The sequence below is a fragment of the Mobula birostris genome, chromosome 16 (assembly GCF_030028105.1).
Source record: "Mobula birostris isolate sMobBir1 chromosome 16, sMobBir1.hap1, whole genome shotgun sequence".
NCBI lineage: Eukaryota > Metazoa > Chordata > Chondrichthyes > Myliobatiformes > Myliobatidae > Mobula > Mobula birostris.
In genome coordinates, this window is record NC_092385.1 from 28,807,200 (window position 1) to 28,829,853 (window position 22,654).

At 38.4% G+C, this 22,654-nt stretch overlaps 1 protein-coding gene across 2 annotated transcripts in view; it reads left to right on the top strand.

Annotated features, from left to right (window-relative positions):
* LOC140211072 (receptor-type tyrosine-protein phosphatase gamma-like) overlaps positions 1 to 22,654 on the top strand; it is a 677,613-nt gene that overhangs the window by 576,489 nt on the left and 78,470 nt on the right. For both annotated transcript variants that reach the window (XM_072280498.1, XM_072280497.1), the window contains one exon: positions 18,961 to 19,052. In XM_072280498.1, coding sequence (XP_072136599.1) covers positions 18,961 to 19,052 — 92 coding nt within the window. The remainder of the gene's footprint in view (positions 1 to 18,960; positions 19,053 to 22,654) is intronic.

A 22,654-nucleotide genomic window follows, 5' to 3' on the forward strand; every position in this document is an offset into this window, starting at 1 on the left:
ATTTTGGTGAGAACGATGAGAAAGACAGGGTTAGCATGTAGGTTCTGATTATGCATCTATAACCCCCAGAACTAAAGCTGATTAAAGTTCGCTGATGACACCACTGTTGTGGGCTGTACCAAAGGTGGTGATGAATCAGCATACAGGAGGGAGACTGAAAATCTGGCTGAGTGGTGTCATAATAACTATCTCTCACTCAATGTCAACAAGACTGAGGAACTGATTGTAGACAACTTCGGAAGAGGGAAACCTGAGGTCCATGAACCAGTAATTATTGGAGGATCAGAGGTGAATAGGGTTAGCAACTTTAATTTCCTGGGTTTTACCATTTCAGAAAATCTGTCCTGGACACGGTACATAAGCGCAATCATGAAAAATGCACAGTAGTGCCTCTACTTCCGAGGAAGTCTACGGAAATTTGACATGATATCAAACACTTTAACAAACTTCTATAGATGTGTGATTGAGAGTGTATTGACTGGCTGCATTATGGCCTGATGTGTGAATACCAGTGTCTTTGAGCAGAAAATCTTACAAAAGGTAGTGGATGCAGCCCAGTACATCATGGGTAAAATAATCATAGTCATAGTCATAGTCATACTTTATTGATCCCGGGGGAAATCGGTTTTCGTTACAGTTGCACCATAAATAATAAATAGTAATAGAAATAGTAATAGGAATACTACTATTAGTAAATAGTAATAGTCATGGAAATAATAAATAGTAATAGAAAAATAGTAATAAATAGTTAAATAGTAATATGTAAATTATGCCAGTAAATTATGAAATAAGTCCAGGACCAGCCTATCGGCTCAGGGTGCCTGACCCTCCAAGGGAGGAGTTGTAAAGTTTGATGGCCACAAGCAGGAATGACTTCCTATGACGCTCTGTGCTGCATCTCGGAGCCTCCCAACCATTGAGCACACCTACATGAAAAAGGTTGCTGTAGAAAATCAACATCCATCATCAAAGATCTCACCACCCAGGCCATGCTCTTTTCTCGCTGCTGCCATAAGGTGGAAGGTACAGGTGTCTCAGGACTTGCACCACCAGGTTCAAGAACAGCAACTACCCCTCAAAAATCAGGCTCTAAAAAAATGGGATTACTGCACTCTTTTAAGGACTGTTATATTGATGGATGTTATATTGTTATTTCACGCTCATTACTTATTACGATTTCGTTAGATCTGCATTTCTTGCTTAGTATGCCCGCAGAAAAAAAAAACCTCAGTGTTGTATGTGGTGACGTGTGACTCCGATAATAAATTTTACTTTGAACTTGACACTTTGAAAATATTTACATGAGTGCCACTGTGGCGTAGCAGTTAGCACAAATTTGGGGTTCAATTTGGACACCATCTGTAAGAAATTGTAAGTCCTTCCTGTGAAGTGTGTGGGTTTTCTCTGGGTGCTCCAGTTTCCTCCCACAGTCCAAAGGCATACTGGCTAGTAGGTTAATTGGTCATTGTGAATTGTCCTGTGATTAGGCTTGGGTTAAATAGGTGGATTGTTGGGCCAGAAGGGTCTGTTCCGTGTTGTAGCTCTAAATAAGATGAAAGAAGTAAATCTTCTCTCACCCTTACTATTCTGAATAAACTACTCAGAACATACTGTACATAACTTTAAATTTTAACTTGGTTTTAAGGATGCAGTGGCTGATATGGTAGAAGGGGTCGGGACATGTCGCAACTCCTTGGTCCTGCTGTTCTGTCTGGAGCCCTGGTCACTTTGGAGCCAGCGCTCCATCACCATATCACACTGCAAACTCTTGCTCCAGTTTGGTGAGCGAGACAAGGTTGGCGTGCAAGTTCAGATTTTACAGCCAACCTCATCTTTCTACGCCCACAACTAAACCTCATTAAAGTTTGCTGATGACACAACTGTTGTGGGCTGAATCGAGGGTGGCAATGAATCAGCGTATAGGAGGGAGTTTGAAAATCTGGCTGAGTGGTGTCATAACAACAATCTCTCACTTAATGTCTACAAGACCGAGGAACTGTTTGTAGGCGACTTCAGGAGAGGAAAACCTGAGGTCCGTGAACCAGTAATCGTCGGAGGATGGGAGGTGGATAGGGTTAGAAACTTTAATTTCCTGGGTGTTGCCATGTCAGAAAATCTGTCCTAAACCCAATACATGTGCAATCACAAAAAATGCACTGCAGTGCCTCTGCTTCCTTGGAAGTCTGCTAAAATTTGGCATGATATCAAACACTTTAACAAACTTCTGTAGATGTGTAACGAGAGTTAATTGACTGGCTGCATTACGGCCTGGTATGTGAATATCTATGCCTTTGAGCACAAAATCTTACAAAATGTAGTGGATGCAGCCCAGTACATCATGGGTAAAACCCTCCCAACCACCGAGTACACCTATATGAAGAAGGTTGCTGTAGAAAAGCAACAACCGTGATCAAAGATCTCGCCACCCAGGCCATGCTCTTTTCTCGCTGCTGCCATCAGGTTGAAGAACAGCTACTACCCCTCAAACATCAGGCTCTTAAACAAAATGGGGTTACTGCACCCATTTAAAGACTCTGTTATACTGGTGGATGTTATATTGTTATTTCATGCTCATTACTTATTGCTATTTTGTTAGATCTGCATTTCAATAGTTTGTTTAGAGTTTACAGTTTACAGTTACTGTTCTATAGTTTTGCTAAGTATGCCCACAGAAAAAGAATCTCAGTGTTATATGTGGTGACATGTGTGACTCTGATAATAAATTTTACTTTGAACTTGACACTTCAAAAATATTTACAAGTGCCACTGTAGCATAGTGGTTAGCATGACTTTGGAGTTCAATTTGGACACCACCTGTAAGAAATTGTAGGTCTTTCCTGTGAAGCATGTGGGTTTTCTCTGGGTGCTCCAGTTTCCTCCCACAGTCCAAAGGCATACTGGTTAGTTGGCTAATTGGTCATTGTGAATTGTCCTGTGATTAGGCTTGGGTTAAATTGGTGGATTGTTGGGCCAGAAGGGCCTGTTCCATGTTGTAGCTCTAAATAAAATGAAAGAAATAATTTTTCTCTCACTCTAGACTACTCTGAAGAGACTACTCAGAGTACTGTAAATAACTTTCAATTTTAACTTGATTTAAGAATGCAGTAGGTGGCAAGGTAGAGGTAACATCTCCTCTGTCTTGCTGTTCTGTCTGGAACCTTGTCACCGAAGAGCCAGGGCTCCATCACCATATTACACTGCAAACTCTTGCTTCGATTTGGTGAGGAAGACAAGGTCGGTATGCAAGTTCAGATTATGCAACTATAACTCCCACAACTAAAGCTGATTAAGGTTTGCAGATGACACCACTGTTGTGGGTTGAATCAAGGATGGTGATGAATCAACAAACAGGACAGAGATTGAAAATTTAGCTGAGTGGTGTCATAACAACAATCTCTCACTCGATGTCAGCAAGACCAAGGAACTGATTGTAGACATTAGGGGAGGGAAACCAGAGGTCCATGAACCAGTAATCATTGGAGGATCAGAGGTGAGAGGGTTAGCAACTTTAATTTCCCAGGTGTTACTATTTCAGAAAATCTGTCCTAGACCCAGTACATAAGTGCAATCATGAAGAAAGCACGGCAATGCCTCTCCTTCCTTGGGGGTCTGCAGAACATGACATCTGAAGTTGTATAGTTGAGAATGTATTGACTGGCTGTATTACAGCCTGGTACGGGAACACCAATGTCTTTGAGCAGAAAATTCTACAAACTTTAGTTTCCTGGGTCTAGGACAGATCATATTTGCAAGGATCAGTCCCAGACCTAGTACATAGTGCAATCGCGAAGAAAGCACAGCAGTGCGCCTACTTCATCAGGAGTCTGCAGAGATTCAGCATAACATCTAAAACTTCGACAAACTTATGTAGTTGAGATTGTATTGACTGGCTGCATCACAGCCTGGTATGGAAACACCAATGCCCTTGAAGGGAAAATCCTACAAAAAGTAGTGGATGCGGCCAGTACATCACAGGTAAAACCCTTATAATCATTGAGCACATCTACATGAAATTCTGGTGTTGGGGACCAGCATCCATCGTCAGAGATCCCCACCACCCAGGCCATGCAGAATAGAAGGAGGAGGAGAGGACTCCAAGCCAGACTAAAACATTGGTGCATGAAACTTTCTCTACCCAATATCTAGTTAGCAAATGTACAGTTGCTGGAGAACAGGATTGAGGACCTGATAGCAAGATTGCTATGTTGGAAGGAAATGAGGAATTGCTGTGTTCCCTGTTTCATGGAGACATGGCTTGATCCAGACATGCTGGAAACATCAGTAAGACCCGAAGGCTTCTTGATACACAGGATAGACTGGACAGATTATTCAGAGAAGGAAGAAGGTGGTGGTCTGTGTTTCATGATAAAGTCTGTGCTACTCAGACGTAATGGGCTTGTCGTGCTCTTGTTCCCCAACCTGGACCATCCAATGATTAAGTACTGATCATTCTACTTATCAAGAGAGTTCTCCATGATCCTGACCACAGCTTATACTGCCAAACACCAATATTAAGCAAGCCCTCGAGGTACTGAGTGTCACCATCAGCAAACAAGAAACAGTCTACCCCAACATCTTTCAAGTCATTGGCAGGGAGTTTCAATCAGGCTTGTTTGAAGAAATCTCTGTCCAATTATCATCAACATATCACCTGCAGCACTAAAGGTCCCAACACACTAGACCATTGTTATACTACAATTAGGAATGCCTACCATTCCATGCCTGGACCGCATTTCAGGAAATCTGATCACTTGGCTGTCCTCTTCCTTCCTACATATAACCAGAGGCTAAGGAGCAGGGATTCCCAACCTGAGGTCCACTGTCTCCTTGGTTATTGGTAGGAGTCCATGGCATAAAAATGTTTGGGAACCCCTGCTAAAGAGCAAGGGTCTAGAAGTAAGGACAATAAGGAGGTGGTCGTGGGAGGCAGAGGAACAGCTACAGGATTGTTTCAAGTCGGTGGACTGTGTCATGTTTAAGAACTTATCAGAGAATCTGAACGAACGTCATGGACTTGATAAAAACAGTTGTAGATGAGTGTGTCCCCAGAAAATTATTCAGAATCTTCCCCTCCCAGAAGCCTAGGAGGACCAGCTGATCAGCGATCTGCTAAGCGCCAGATTTGTGACATTCATGACTGGCGACCAAGCTAAATACAAGAGGTCCAGGTACAATCTTCGGAAAGTCATCTCACATGTGAAGTGGCATCTTGATCCACTGAAGGCTGCTCGACAGCTGTAGCAGGACTTGAATGCTATCAACTCCTCCAAAGTGAAACCAAGCAGCATGGTGACAACAAGGTTTCACTCCTAGATGAGCTCACTGCCTTTTATGCTTACTTTGATCACCAAAGCATGGAGGCACCTTCACAAACTCCCTCAGCTCTCAATAACCCTGTGATTTCAGTCTCAGGCCAACCTGAGAGCATCCTTCAGGATGGCGAAGCCGAGTATTAAAGACCTGTGCTAAACAACTGGCTGGAGTGTTCACTGATATATCTAAACTTTCAGTTCAGCAGTCTGAAATGAACCTGCTTTAAGCAGGCTTCAATTATACCAGTGCCTAAGAAGAATGTGGTAACCTGTCTCGATGGCTATTGCCCCAGTAGCACTTACATCCATTGTAATGAAGTGCTTTGAGAGGTTAGTGATGAAACTTATCAACTCCTGTCTGAGAAGCAATTTGGATCCTCTCCAATTTGTCACAACATGCCAACAACAGATTCCCTTTCATTGGCTCTTCACTCAACCCTGGAACATCTGGAAAGCGAAGATGCTTACATCCAGATGCTCCTTATTGACTGCAGCTCAGCATTCAGTACTAACATCCCTTCAATACTAATCGATAAGCTTCTAGATCTTGGCCTCAGTATCTCCTTGTGCAATTGGATTCTTGATTTCCTCACTTGTAGACCCCAATTAGTTCAGATTAGCAACAACACCTCCTCGACAATCTCCATCAGCACAGGTACACCACAAGACTGTGTGCTTAGCCCCCTGCTCTACTCTCTTTATATTTACAATTGTGAGGCTAAGCACAGCTCCAATGCCATATTTAAGTTTACTGATGACACCACTGTCAATGGCCAAATCAAAGGTGGCGACGAATCAGAATATAGGAGGGAGACTGAAAATCTGGCTGAGTGGTGCCACAACAACAACCTCTGACTCAATATCAGCAAGACCAAGGAGATGTTTATTGACGTCAGGAGGAGGAAACCTGAAGTCCATGAGCCAGACCTCATCAGGGATTCAGAGGTGGAGACGGTCAGCAACTTTAAATTCTTAGGTGTTGTCATTTCAGAGGATCTGTTCTGGGTCCAGCACTTAAGTGCCATTACAAAAAAAAGTACAGCAGTGCCTCTATTTTCTTAGTGGATTGTAAAGATTTGGAATGTCATCTAAAACCTTGACAAACTTCTATAGATGTGTGGTGGAGAGTATATTGACTGGTTGGATCACAGCCTGGTATGGAAACACCAATGCCCTTAAACAGAAAAGCCTACAAAAAGTAGTGGATATGGTCCAGTCCATAACGGCTAAAGCTCTCCCCACCATTGGTTTCATCTACACAGAGCATTGTCGCAGGAAAGTAGCATCCATCAGCAAGGGCCTCCAAAATGCAGGCCATGCACTCTTCTCACTGCTGCTATCAAGAAGGTACAGGACCCTCAGGACATACACCAGGTTATTACCCCACAGCCATCAGGCTTTTCAGTCAGCTTCACTTGCCCCATCACTGAATTGTTCCCACAATCAATGGAGTCACTTTCAAGGACTCTACAATTCATTTTCTCAATATTTATTGTTTACGTATTTATTTATTATTATTATTATTATTTTAGGATTTTTTCTGATGTTTGCACAATTTGTTGTCTTTTGCACATTGGTTGTTGTCTGTCCTATTTGTGTTTCATTGATTTTGCTGTATTTCTTGTATTTACCATTAATACCCTCAAAGAAATGGATTTCAGGGTTTTATATAGTAACATGTATGTACTTTGATAATAAATTTACTTTGAACTTTGATGTTAACCAATTCCAGCCTGACATTTCAGACCAAAGAAACTCCACTGAAAACCAAAAAAAATGTGAAAAGCATTGATGTGATTTCCTGAACATACAGGAGGGCAGCTGTCATTTTATTTAAAAAGATGTTGTGTATCCCCACGTAACAGCAATTTGGATAACAGAAATTCACCCTTATGGAATTAACACATATTTACCAAAAATTTTGAGATAAAGAATAAAAAAAATTTCATATAGAATTTATGAACGAAAGAGATAGCTAAATAACATGTAAAAGGAGCAACAAATTTTATCCATTTTTGACAATGTTTTCTAGGAACACAAACACTACTGTAACATGAGGGTATACGGTATGTTAAAATATTGATGATTACATGTATTATTTGCATGTGCTTTTGTTTGTTTTGTCTTCATTTCAAATGTAAGAAGATATGACATGTTCTGTTAGCTCAGTTATTCCATAAGGGTTGTGGAGCAAATTTCTTATTGAATGATTGGTGTCATAATGTACAGTTGTGAGTAGTGAGAACCAAGTTGCAATGTAACCAAAGCAATAGATTCTTCTGCAACTTTTAGCTGCTATTTCCGAAATGCTAATTTGAGTTTTCAGTATTCAAAAAAGTGCTAGTTGTCATGGTGACGGGCCCCCTGCTGCTGAATTTGTCCTGAGGATTCTGTTCCATCTTCAAAACAAGGAGACCGATCCTCGTTAAAGAGGCACGAGAAAAGCTTTTTACCAACTTGAAGACTTGAAAATATTTTCACTGGTCCAAGCCATGAGCAAAAAGGACAAGAAGAATTTAAGAAGTGTCCACTTGCTGTGCTGCTGACAAAAATTCAAACTTACTTGATTCAAGGAAAGCTTTTAAAAGCTTCTAATGACTTGCACAAATTCAAACAGAAATTGTATTTTATAATTATTGTAATTAAATTAGTATACACCATAAAATGGTAAATGTATTATCTTTACATTTTAGTTAAGCAGAATATTTGCCTCATTAAAAAAATAAACTAATCTAATTTCAGTGGTTATTTAAAGCTCTTTTTTCCTGACAAAACTAACTTTATTCTTTATTGCCTTTCTTCCAAATATTAGCATGCAAATGATTTTAGCTGGTCCTTTTAAAAAGTTAGCCCTTGCTATCACTTAATCATTGACTGACTTTGTGTAAGTGGATCAAAGGTGTCTTGTTGTTCTGTGGGTCTCACTTACTTAACAATCCAGTTTCAAACCAGAGTACATGTGAACATAATTGTGCAGCGATTATGCTATTGTAGTTATCCATAGTGAAAGGTTTTGAATGATTCTGCTTTTATTCCATTGTATGCTGCAGACACAGATGTTCTTTATATTGATTTGCAGTGCAGAAGTACAAATTTCATCCACCCTTGTCAAAGGTCACATAATGTGTATCATGGTCTAGCATAAATGTTCCATCTATCAAACATTTCAAAGGAATGAGAGAGCTGGGGAAATGTTTACCAGGGTCACATTAAAATTTGTTTTTGTGGAAGTAAAAGCATGTAGTATTTTCACTCATTATTCAAATATGGTCTCCAAAATTCTCCTGGAGATGCAGGATGCATACTGTTTAATCCAATCACCAGAAGAGTTTCTTAAGTCGCAACAATATTGATTTTCATAATTGCTGTGTTTTATTTCAAATTAATTACTGTATTCTAAGAACAATTGTTGCAGTAACATAATTAGCAGTAAATGTAAATGACTGACCTTTGCAATTTAGCATGCCGGTACCTATAGATCTGAACTTCTATAAATGCACAGTGATGAGTATCATAACTGATTGCATTATGGTGTAGAAAATATAATGCTTAAGAACAGAAAAGACTACAGATAACAGTCCATCACAGGCAAAGCTCCCTCTATTATGTTTTGTAACTTCAAAGCATAAAACTAATTGAAAGAAAAGCACAGAGCCAGGAAATGTGTGTTGTTGTTTCATTTTTACTTTAAGCAAGGTACACAGTTATGATGTGGTGGTGTGATGATGTATGCCATTCACGTACTTTTCACATGCAACCTGTAATGAATTATGTAAAAAAGCAGAGAATGCTTGATCACACATATATTTACGATATTACTCAAATATTAAATACACAACCACCCTACCATTGAATACATTTACACAGAGAGCTGCCAGAAGAAAGCCGCATCCATCATCAAAGACTCCCACTATTCAGGGCATGCCATCTTCTTGCTACTACCATCTGGCAGAAGGTACAGAACCCTTAGGTCCCACGCAACCAGCTTCAAAAACTGTTATTACTCTACACCCATCGGTCTGAACAGGCTTGCATAACTTCAGTCACCACTACTCTGAGCCTGTAATACAACCTACAGACTAACTTTCAGGGAATCTTTACAACTCATGTTCTCTGTACTTGTTTTATTTGCACAGTTTGTTGTCTTTTGCACATTGGTTGTTTGTCAGTCTTTGTCTTTTATAGTTATTTGTAAATACTATTGTATTACTGTATTCCCTGTAAGTTCCTGCAAGAAATTAAATCTCAAGGTAGTATGCACATAGAGACACACACACACACACACACACACACACACAGAGTTATACGTACTTTGATAATATATTTAGTTTAAACTTTGTAAGTACTTTATGATAAAGTCTGTTTGATGGAATGTTCCATTCCTGCAGAAAGAAAGAACTTACATTGATATAGAGGTTTCAAGATGTCCAGAGTGCTTTAAGACCAATTAAGTAGTTTGCTGATATGGTCATGGTTGGAATAGAACCTATTTGTGCACAGAAAATTCCTACAAATAGCAATGAATTAATGGCCAGACCTGCTTTGGTAATGCTGGTTGAAATGCAAATAGAGGCTGGAGACCTTCCTTGTTCTTTTATTGGTGCCACAGAAAAGAATTGCAGGATCTTAATTTTACATTTTACATCCGAAAACCTACATCCTTGCATCACTGGACTGGAACTTCTAAAGTTGAAGGGCTTAACATTTAGCTGTATGTTAAAGTGCCAGCACTGAATGTTAAACCCACTTATTTAAAAATATATATATTTTATTACCTTAATTTTTTGTCACAATAAAAAAAATTAAAACCACTGTAGAAGAGTAATGATCCCACTGAAAGAAGTTTGGGAAAACTTGCTAGGTTGTTTACATACATAAAATATGCTGCGATCGATGCGATGCTGGCTTATAGAATGTAAAATAGACCTTAACTGTTTAAGAAAGCCTCTTTGGTATTTGAGTCTTCAAATTTCACTTCTATCAGATAATTACATGATCCTTCCAGCATAATGACTCCACTGAAACCTTCTATAGCAAACATCAAATTAGTTCTCAAACAACAGGAATTCTGCAGATGCTGGAAATTCAGGCAACACACATCAAAGTTGCTGGTGAACGCAGCAGGCCAGGCAGCATCTGTAGGAAGAGGTACAGTCGACGTTTCAGGCCGAGACCCTTCGTCAGGACTAACTGAAGGAAGAGTGAGTAAGGGATTTGAAAGTTGGAGGGGGAGGGGGAGATCCAAAATGATAGGAGAAGACAGGAGAAGATCTCACTCTCCTTTTTCTCCCTCTGTCCCTCTGAATATACCTCTTGCCCATCCTCTGGTTCCCCCCCCCCATCTTTCTTCCCGGACCTCCTGTCCCATGATCCTCTTGTATCCCCTTTTGCCTATCACCTGTCCAGCTCTTGGCTCTATCCCTCCCCCTCCTGTCTTCTATCATTTTGGATCTCCCCCTCCCCATCCAACTTTCAAATCCCTTACTCACTCTTCCTTCAGTTAGTCCTGACGAAGGGTCTCGGCCTGAAACGTCGACTGTACCTCTTCCTAGAGATGCTGCCTGGCCTGCTACGTTCACCAGCAACTTTGATGTGTGTTGATCAAATTAGTTCTGCTATTTTCTAAAAATATGTATTTGATCCTGAAGTGATAGCCAGTTAGGCCTTGCTCATCTAAGCTGAGTGCATTTGATGCACTGCAGTTTGCAAAAGATGTTTTTAGCATAAAATAAAAATGAGATTGTACTGATTTCTAATCTATAGTAACAACAATATTTTAGTGTCTGAGCATAGCAGTTGCATATTATTGTTTCTGCCACATAAACTGAAAGATTTAGTGTTATTGACTGGTGCTTTACTGCCTTTTCATATCAAAATTATAGTCCTAATTTTTGAAGCATTGGTTTTGAATACTTCATTGTTGTTTTTCCAATTTTGCATAAAGAATGCTCAAGGGATTAAGAAGTCAATTGGAATCTAGCCGGTGTATTTGATAAATTTGGATTTATCCTTCTTTATTAGTGATTTGCATTAGCAACTTCCCTTACCCCATATGTCGCCATTGCACTGTCTACTTGCTGATGAGACCCAAGGCAATATTGGTCCCATTGGGATGCATACTATGGCTCCTGGACTATTAAACAATGCATTCAGCTTTTGGAAAGCTGGAAGGCAGTTATCTGAGGGTTCATTGCAATGCTAATGAGTTCTTCTCTGGATTATTTTGTGTAATATTTGCAGCTTTTGAATATTGAACAAATCAAATCTTTGTGTGTATGTGGTAAAATTATAATTGTGGTAATTCAGAAACATATTTGCGCAGTGAAGTGAGTTGAAAGGCGCTTGAGTATAATAGGCCATAGTAATAAGGAATATTTGCTTTATACATTAATATTAACAGTTGAAATAATCGCTTCTTTGACTTGTTGTGACTGAAATAGAGAGACGTGTTTCATGCCACACTTCATCTCAGCTAAGACTTCATCCTCAATCTTACCTTCAATCAATATTATTATCGACCCAACTACATTTGTTCAATTTTCTAAGAAAAGCTTGTGGTATATTTCTTCCTGCCTACCCAAGAAAATCAAACAAATACCAATAGCCAATTCATTCTGTATCTCCACTAATCAACTCAGCCTTGTTTTTTTCTGTGAAATAGCTCTTGACTACAGTACCCCATGGAGAAGTGATCAGCTGATGAAAAGGAAACGGTTTTTTTTAATTTAGAGGGAAGGATAACATATAAGCTAATAAGTAATTAGCTTATTTTGCAGTCATTATATTTCTCCATAAATTATCAGTGTCAGACTCCATAGGCATTACTCATGGATAGGTTCATTTCCTTCTGATTTTTGTACTGTCTACCTTGAGAGAAATGTCCAAGAACATTAAAGCACCCATAATCAGATATTTAGGTTTGACTATTCGAATCAGAATTGCTTATTCGAGTAGATAATGTAATTTTGTAAAGAAATAATGATAATGCATGTTTCCCTATTGTGTGACAAATAGTTTATGTGTATTCTTTCTACTCACCAGATCTTAAAGGTACAGAGATATGTTAGATGTGATTAGCTAGATGTAAAATAATAGGAACATAACTGTGAGAACTAATTAAAGACTTGACCTTTCATTTGTCCTGTTGCTTTAGTTTTCATATTCTGTTTGATCTTTAATCAGTTAGCTTTACTATGCCCTTTAATACTGAAAATATAAATTATTAGTGTCCTAAGTATCTGTTCATCATTAGATGAATAAAATAATAATTGTTCCTTCTTAAGCAAGTTTCCCTTCAGAATATTGGAAAGAAAGCAGTCTCTGTGTGGTCAGAAAAAAATGAATTTAAATGCAATATATTGCTGCCAAATAAAATGTTGAAATGTCAGTTTTCAGAAGGCGTACAAAACATATTTTGTTTCAGTATATGATAAACTCATTGGTGAGTGCTCATTTTATGTGCAAATTGTACAGATTTGATAAAGTCTGAAGTGTGTTTTGTTAACATTTAATTCCAGATGTAGTCGTTTTCAGGTCAAAGACTTTGTTTTAGGGAGACCTGAGAAATATCGAATACTTAAACCTGGTAAAAGTACTTTAGTATCATTTTTAATAGCTGGGCAAGTGGCAAGCTGCAGGTGGACATATGGTTTAATATTTCTGTTTGAATACCTGAAGATGCCATGAACCACATGTTGCACCTTTGCAACCATCTGGTAATATTGCTGGATGGTTACATTTTTGAACTGTAGAGTTCTGCAGGATCAGAGTGTTGGAATTGCTGTTGGAGACCTTGCACAGACTTGGATTATTATAATTTGAAGTATCAACCCTCAATTGGAAAAGTTCTGCCAAAGTCCAATTGAATGAGTAGAGGGTAATTTTCAGCTATGGGAAGAGTGTGCTGCCAGAGCAGCCATTGTAGAAGAAGCATTTGTGACTGGTGATTGTGCTATTGTTGATTGAATCAATAGGGATGTCATACTAGCTTTCCTTCCATTGTAGTTGATGAAGCCCTCTCTTTTATTTCCTTTTACTAACACTCTCCTCTGTCTGACTTAACTTGTTCTCATCCTGAAGAACTCTTTTATTTGCTTTCACTTGCCACAAAACAAAGCTGAAGCCATAGCCACCTGGAGGGGTCCTAGCTAAACTAATAATTTTGCTGACGAAGTGGAATACTCCCTATTCCAAACTTCCTCAAGTACCACTTTCCAACTTCTCACACATTACATTGACAATTGTTTTGGTGCTGCTTCCTGCATCATTTTTATCACCTTCACTGCTAATTCTACCCTGCTCTCAAATTCACATGGAGGAATTGTCCATTTTCTTAATCTCTCTGTCTCCATTTTAGAAGACAAGCTATCCTCTAATATATACTATAAATCCACTGACTCCCATAGCTACCTTGACTACTCTTCTTCTTGCCCTGTCTCTCATAAGAATGCCATGGCTTTCTCACAGTTTCACCATCTCTGATTAGATAGGGTGGAGTGGACTTAGTCTTTTTCCAAGAGTTGGGGAATCAAAAACTAGAGGGCATAGGTTTAAGGTGAGAGCAGAACAATTTATGAGGAACTTGAGGGGCAAACTAAAGGGGGTATTTATGTGAAATCAGCTGCCCAACGAAGTGGTTGAGGCAGATATAATGATGACTTTTGAAAGGCAATTGTGCAGGTACAGTACATGAATAGTAAAGGTGTAGAAGGTGATGCACCAGACACTGACAAATAGGACCAGTTTGGATAGGTTGGCATCAACTAGTTGGACCAAAGGGCCTGTTTTCATGCTGTATGACTCTATGACCCTATGAGTAAGCACAGTTAGGCATGGTTAGTGAACAAGTCCAACAGAGACTTAGCAAGCCCAAGCAGGTTTCCCACACCAGGATAGTGCACGACTTGAAGGAAGCCTGCATCCAACAGTGTTTCCATTCTGTTGCAAGTGTGAAAGAAATTATTAAAGAAAAATAAATGCGCTGTGATGCCACAGTTTGTTAGTAATGGAGAGTGAATAATTCAAAAACTACTCAAATTGGTAATGTATAACAAAATTTTTTCTTCCTTTACCCATCTTGCTCAGGCCCAGTAAAGATCCAATGACTTAGGCCCTGATTTTAATTCCCAGATTTTGAGCAATAGTTAATGGGGTGATTTCAGAACTCGTTCTAGCTGAAGCAGACAGGTCTTTTTTTTTTGCTTGTTTGTTTTATTTTTGTATATGGCTTTCACTAGCTGAAATAGAGTTTATCCAGGATCAGCAAAATGTGATCATTCAGAATCATTTGCTGTTTGGGTGGAAACTTGCAGGCATTTTTTTTTTCATGCTCTTTTTCCTCTCTTCTTAGGGTGGACATTGGGTAGACCAGAGTCAAGGAAGCCTTAGTGAATTGCTGCAATACATTTGCACACTGTTTGTGCCTTTCAGCATCTTTGGAAGCCCAGAATAGTTTATAGTTATTGATGTACTTTTTGAAGTTTAGTCACTGTTAATTTGCATGCAGTAATTTTCTAAAAGGAATTACCAACATGATTTCAACTGTTCCCATTCAAACAAGAGCTAAATAATCTATCACGTCCTGATATATTGGTTCTAGCAAAGCTGAGGACTGATGTGATGAGCCATTCATTGCAGAATACCTAGTCCGTTAATTTTGTGAGCTCATGATAATCATTGGCATTCCCATCTGTTTGGCTGCTGCAGCTGGACTGCAGCCAAGTTTGTTGGAGCAATTTCTACTCATCGTCTAGAAGCCTACTTAAAGGATAATTGAACTTTTACCACAAAAAAGGGAAATATAAGCAATGTTCAGGAAATAAATCTCTCCATAGTTTCCCTGCAGGTCCTGCAGAAAGAGAAGAAGCGGAGGAAAGAACTATTTTATACCAGTATTGTGATAAACTGCTCGTGAGATTTTGAAGTAAGGAAGATATGTGATGGATTGCTAAACTATCCATATTCTAGAACTCCTACACTGTCTGATTTTGACATTGGTAAAGGTTCAACAACTCTTCATTATTTCTCAGTTATATTTTCTAACAGCCCTTCAAATCCCCTCAACTCTGACATAATATTTGCTTCTCTATCTGGCAATATATAACACTCATTTTCATTGTAGGTCCAGTGACTTCTTGCTTATTCTCACTGCAATAACAACCAGTAAGACCTAGGTCCTTCTTTAGGTTGAATAAGACATCTAAACCTTTGCTTCAGTTTGTCAGTAGTATGCTCCTATATTTTGGGTGGGCCCATTTTAATGATTGTACTTGATGTTCCAGTGGCAAGTGTGTGATATCAAACATATTTGTTGAAGTATTTCTGCCCCCAGCAACCATTTTCAGCATTTTTGGATGGCTGGATTAAATGGAAGTATGGATGAGCATTTCAAGATGGAAGTGCTTTGGATGCAGTCTGCAAAATTGGTATTGCCAAACAACATTGTTCAGTGATATTATCCAGCAGTTATATAAGTAAAGAGTTCCCTTTTCCTACCAACAAAAATCACCTCTGCTGCTCTAGTAGATAACTAAGTGCTGTCTATCATGCTGTGGGCTTGAGTGAATTCCAGAGCATGTTGCAAAGCTCCATCACTTTGCCCTTGATATCTATGGCAAGTAACAGATTTGCTCTAATAAAGCAGCATGCCATTGTAGACTGGTGGATAACTTCAGTAACACATTCACATTAAAAGACAGCAGTAAATTAAACAGCTGCTCCCACAGGCAAAGCAGTATCGCTTGTCCATCAAGCACCAAAGCTGCACAGGGAGCAGCAACTTTCCTAGTGAAGTGCACTTTTCAGCAGGACTGTGCATTTATACATCCAGAGAATTTGTGGGGCTTGTGTACCTCATGGGCTGACAAAGACTCCAAGAGCAATTCTACTCAACTCTAGTATTCAACAGCTACTAGTTGCCTGCTCAATTAACATCACAGATAACCCTGGGTTTTACTGGTAAATTCTGCCTGCTTTTAATGGACCATGAATGGTTCATGGAATTCATTGGTGGAGTTCCATGTTGCTCATGTTCTACTCGATTTATGCTGAGGTTAGACATGAGCTCTTTGATTTCAGTGGAGATTGTAAGGCTGCAGGGAAGAAAAGTTACTGGTGAATTCTTTTTTTTTAAGTGATCTTATTGAGGTTTTTAATTACTTTAAATGTTTTTAGTCTGTTTCATTTTTAAAAACACTTGATAGTTTTGAAACCTACCAAACTTGGGAACAAGTTTTTACCAATTGTCAAGACTGCTGGGTACTTTTCAAAGCAAGGTTTCCCATTGTTTCTTAAGTTCATGTTTCTGTTAGAGTTTGAGTTTATAGTTCTGACTTTTTACTTCTTTTCACCTGCCTATTACTTCCCCCTGGGTCCCCTCCTCCTTCCCGTTCTCATATGGTCCACTCTCCTCTCCTATCAGATTCCTTCTTCTCCAGCCTATGACTTTTCCCACCCACCTGGCTTCACCAATCACCTTTCAGCTCACCTCTTTCCCGTTCCCCCACCTTTTTATTCTGGCTTCTTCCCCCTTCCTTTTCAGTCCCGAAGAAGGGTCTCGGCCCGAAACGTCGACTATCTGTTTATTTCCATAGATGCTGCCTGATCTGCTAAGTTCCTCCAGTATCTTGCGTGTGTTGCTTTTATTTCCGTTAGACTCTGGAATTATCATCCCAGCAGGACAGGCCCTCCACATCTAGATTAAGTAAATTAATTAGTTGTTTTGTGGTAGCAGTACAGTGCAAGACATAAAAAATTCCTATATATTACAATAATAGAGAGGGGGGAGGGGGAGGGGGAGGGAGGGAGGGAGAGAGAAAAGAAAAAAATAGAACCTGACCCATTCCACTCAGGTGGGCAGGTGAATTTGAGATTATGTTTTGAGGTCTTCTAATTATTTTTGGTAGACTTTATACTAAGCCCACACAATAGTTTGAGATCAGTTTTGCTGATCCACAGTGAGTCATCTTCACCTTTTTCTATGATTCACATTTATTTGACTTCAAAGGTATCCTTAAAATATAATCCTGCTTACAGCTATGCTGACAGTGGTGGGTAGTAAATTTGTGGAATTTATTACCACAGGCAGCTGTGGAGGCCAGGTCATTGGACGTATTTAAGGCAGAGCTTGATTGGTTCTTGATTGGACATAGCATCAAGGGTTATGGGGAGAAGGCTGAGGATGGGTTAGAAAAAGATCAGCCATGATTGAATGGTGGAGCAGACTCAATGGGCCAAATGGCCTAATTCTGCTCCTATGTCTTATGGTCTTATGATTCTGATAAAAAGAATAGTTAGCTTTGCTGTTCACATTTAATGTCACCACTTCCAAATTGTAAAAGATGACTTTGGTAAATATATTATGAATTTAATTAATTTGCTATTAACCCTGTCAAAATGTAATTCATCCAATTTCATTGAATAGTTTTTTTTCCAACTCAACTGGAAAAGTCAGGAGAAAATCAAATGCTCCTAATGCTACTGCTAAGGGGGAAATTAAAATTATATACCTTTGTGGTTTTGGAATTATATAACTTCTCAATCAGCTTAATCAGATTTGAGAATGTTATTTATTTCTGTGTACACACTTGTTATCAAGCATTTTAATATTTAGTGTCTTGTGCAGTACTAGATTTCAACAAAAATAATAAAAATCTTTAACTGTGGTTTACTTACACTGAGTGCCTTAATTGCCAGTCAGTAATTACAGCTCAGCAATTATAAAGTGTGAGATCACCATGTGTAACAGAACGGTAGATTGGAAAAAACATAAGGGACAGTTTTTTTTTGTTTTCAGTGTGATAACAGTAAATTTACATGAATCAGGAGGCAGCAACATTAGGGCTGTGTGCAGGTGCTCCCAAATGGTTTATTAAGGGCTTCATTGTAGTGTAATAATCCCTTTGTTAGAAGACCCTCATGAACATAGCAGTCCCTCCTTCTGTCACAAGAGCATGGAGAGACTCATTTGATATTCAGTTCCAGCCCATGGAAAGTCATTAAATCAGATGAGCAATGACGTTGGAGTTTTAGAGTCCAGCTTCAGTCAACATCACCATGCAAAGACTGTTCACAGCTCTCTGTGCTTTCGTTGGACGTGCTTTCTCAATGATGACCAATTTGTGCTCGTTACTCTGCATCAAGTACAGGTAAAATATTGGGAGGTTTGTGGTGCAACACTACTTTAACTATCAGGGATTGTTTTGCTTGAATCTTTCTCTGTGTAATATTTTCATCCTCCTTGGGCCCCAGGCTGAGTTTCATGCCATTTTAAGAGTATCTCAGTGGTTATAATTCAGTATTTTCTTATTACTCCAAACGTCCTCAAAATGATAGGCAGGCAGTTATTATTTTTGAAAACTTTACCTTAAAAAATAGGAGTGTGATTGTGTTAAGTTTGAAAACAAATGGATATTGCCTTTGTGCACCTCCAAAAGCTGAAAGGAATTTAGATCTGCAGGCATTTTAATTGTTTGATGATTCTTTTCAAAGGTCTTTCAGAAACATTTGAATGATTGACAATGTAAAGCAAATGTAAATGATAGCTATGTGCCAGGGATTTGTTTATGAGCATCCACTATTTCAAAGCTTTAAGTTTTTTTCAGTGCCTATAGTTTACAATAAAATAACCACATTGTTTATTTCCCCCCAGAAAGTGCTTTCAAACAGCGCACTTCTATGTGGAAGATAGCAATTCACCACGGGTGGTTCCTAATGAAAGCATTCCCATTATTCCAATTCCAGGTATGTTAATTATTCTTTCTTTGCATATACAAAACAAAGTTTTTGAATGGTATTTAGTTCAGGTTCAAATGCACATAAAATAAATCAATATATTGTAGATTAATCTCAAAGTTCAGAGATGATTGGTCTGAAGTATTTCTTGGAAAACATTTTTGTGACATATTTATGTTTTCAGTTTTCATAGCAAACTCTGAAAATTATCTTAATGAGTTAGGTGGAATTTTTTTTAAGATCCTACGGAAAAATTGCATTTTGTTTAAGCATTTAATCTTGTTAAAAACACACACATCAAACTTAACATATCATAGACATTTGAGAAACTCACATCAAAAATTTAGATGAAAATTCTAATGAAACTTTGTGACCCATTATTTGGTCTAGGAAGAAGCAGGTTGATTCTGGAACGATGTGACAGATTCCCATGCATATATGATCCACAAAAACATGCAAGAAAAGTATGCTTGTGTATTGAAATGGATGATTGCAATTCAGGAGCAAAGTTGGCTCATGACTTTCTGTGCAAGGGAAGTTGGACACTATTGCTTTGGTTTTTATTTTATTATCTACAAAACATAATCTCATCCGTCAATGCTATCTCATTTTTGATCAAAACACAATTGGGGTATAATATTACAGATTCTTTTGTCATGACGTGTTATTTCATGGGTTTAGAGTTTCCATCATTCTAAATAACTGGCTAACTAGTGCTGATTTTCTTGTCAATCAAATAGCTATCAGCTTGATGATAAGATCATGTCACAAAACATGGACTTGATTACAGGCTGTAAGAACGTAAGCACTCATTTGTCATGCTGTTAAGTATTAAGTTCATCTGCAGCCTTTGGCAAGAGAATTGGAGTACCTCTACCTGTTAATTCTTAGATCAGAAATCACATTTTCCAGTTATAAACTGCACACAGGCGCTTAAGACTGCTAGATTCAGCAACTAACTTTAATAGGTTTTCTTTTTAATGATTTTATATGCAGTGTCACTGTGAAGAAGAGTGAATGCTTAATGTTTTTTTTTACTCTGTATAGTAGTTAAACAGTCTTGCCTAGATAAATTATCTTCATTGACTTCCTGACGCAGTATTTCATTGGTTGTTGTTGATCACTGTCTTCTGTGCATTCACTTTGAATAATTGTTCCTATCTATCTATTGACAAGTGTCCACATCAGGTCTAAGGAGCAGACTGAATACTGATATATGGTTCACTTAGACAACAAAACCTCATTGCACTATTATTGCTGTGGTTTTCTTTTAGCTTTGTTTTAAGTTTTCTACATAGTGACTTTGGTGCACTTAAGATAATTCAATAGCTCCATGATTCAACTTCAACTAATAAATACTCCCTTAAATTGTGGATTTATTTCAGCAAACATTTTGATAATAAATTAAATGATTTGTAGCTACATTAATAAACACATGTACAAACCAAAATCATGTTAGGACCTTTGTGCCTATCCCACACATTCATGATGCCTTAAGCATGATTCACCACATGGTGAACTCTCCTTGCATACTAATCAGATCACCACAGCTACTTAAAAGCTGGTAGTTAAAATGTCTCTTATTGTTGCTAAGGCAACTTTTTCTTACATTTGAGTCATCTGACCATAAAGTTCATGAGCATCCATGCTGTAGGAAAGCATTGAGCTCAGATTAGATACTTCCAGAAAAATTAGAGAGAGAAGCAGTATCCCAGAATTTGAATCTGGTGAATTATGGGCCACTGTTGACTACTGCTGGACTCTGCTGGTGATTAGCTCAATAAGCAGACTGTGGGAAATTGTAGGGTTTTCCATTCTGCCACTCTCATCATCTGGAGGGGAAAAGGACCAGAACAAATCCCACCCATGAAAACATTTTGACTGCTGGCTAAGGTACTAACTCAGGTTTAGCTGGCTGTCAATGCAGTCAAAATGCTAAATATTTCTACATGGAAAACATTTAAAATATTAAAATGAATATAGTGGCAAAAATCGAAAGTTTAAAAGTTATGTAATGATTAAGAATTCTATATCAATTAAGAGCAATGACCTTTGGAAATGAAAAGAATGTTGTAAGCCAGATCAAAACTGGAACTGGTTCTTCAAGCAGATTCCCCAACATGATTGCTGGGAACCATGGAAACTGCATTCTTTCATTAGACTCCATTGGAAGTCAAATGCAACATTGTGAGATTGCTAGCAAACAGCTGCTAGCAAATTTTTCACTTATATGTTCATGCACACGTGCATCAAAATTCTGAACTTCCATGGAAAACTGCCAGCAATCTGCCCAGAACTGCCAGTATTTTCCTGCAAGATATGAATATAACCTTTCTGTCAAATTTATTCATGTGAAAATTTACTAGCCAAGGTAAATAATCTGTGAACCTGTATCATATATATCAATGGCGTACCTAATATTGACTAATATCTCACTTTTGAATGATACGGTGGTATCAAATTTAATGTATAGTTAAACTGTTGTATCATATTCATAGCATTTATGATGAAAGGCTTGAGAAATTAGCACTTTTCACTGTAGCAGAAAGATTAAAGAGCAACGTAATAGCAAAATCCTCAAGATTGTGAATTATTTTCAGAGAAATTATAATAGATTTACAAAGCAGTAAGGAAAGAAACCAGCTTTAACATTATCACTAAAAATTAAATGGGAAGTGTTTGCATTTGGTAACAATGAGAAAATTAAGACACACAATGCTGCAGATGCTGGAATATGGATTTTATTTCTCCATTTTGCTACTTCACAACAAAGTCTCTTCAAGGTATGCCCACTTTAAAGAAGCTTTCCTCCTCTCCCTCCTCAGACGTTGCCTGGACTGTTGAGTTCCTCCAGCATGTGGTTTGTCGATTTAGAAAATGGAAGTACTTGTCATAAAATTCTTCAATTAATTTGTTTTGAAAAGAATTTCTCATGAAAATGCTAAATACTATGAAAGAATAAGGACCAGGTTGGCTAAGAAGAAATACTGGTTCCAATGACCATTTCTGTCCTTTGATTTTTCTCTGCTTCCTTGCTCCGTCTTTTAGAAGAAGCATTGATCATTGTTTTAGTCTGACTCAAACTTGATTATCTTTAAGTGAAATATGTGTTGATTGCTCTTTTCATCCTGGAAATCTAGTTGTACTTACTCAAATCATCAGGTAGCTTGATTCCTTTTCTGTGAAATAATTTTCCTTGCAAAATATTTCATGTGTCCACGTAGCTTGTTAATGAATTTGAGATTACAGAAAAACTGAAAGCAACTAAAATGCAAGTTGAAATGCAGAACATAAGAAAAAGAATCACGAGTAGGCTTCTGATGTCATGAAATGTAGAAGAGGCTTGACCCAAAAGCAGAGCAGTGGAGACAACTTAGCGGTGAGCCATATCTTTAATAATCAACTGCAAGATAACAGGCCATGAGGGACCACAAGACAAGAACGAACAGATACTAAACAGGAGGCAACAAAGCCTGACAGGATTGTGCCCCTTCTATGGCCAGCTCCTGATAGCCCAGAATGATCCGGAGGAGTCTGGCGGAACTCCTTGAAGAGTAATAGTTCCAGGGTGAAACTGGACAGCGCCTAAGACCTCTCTTCTGGGCCATAAC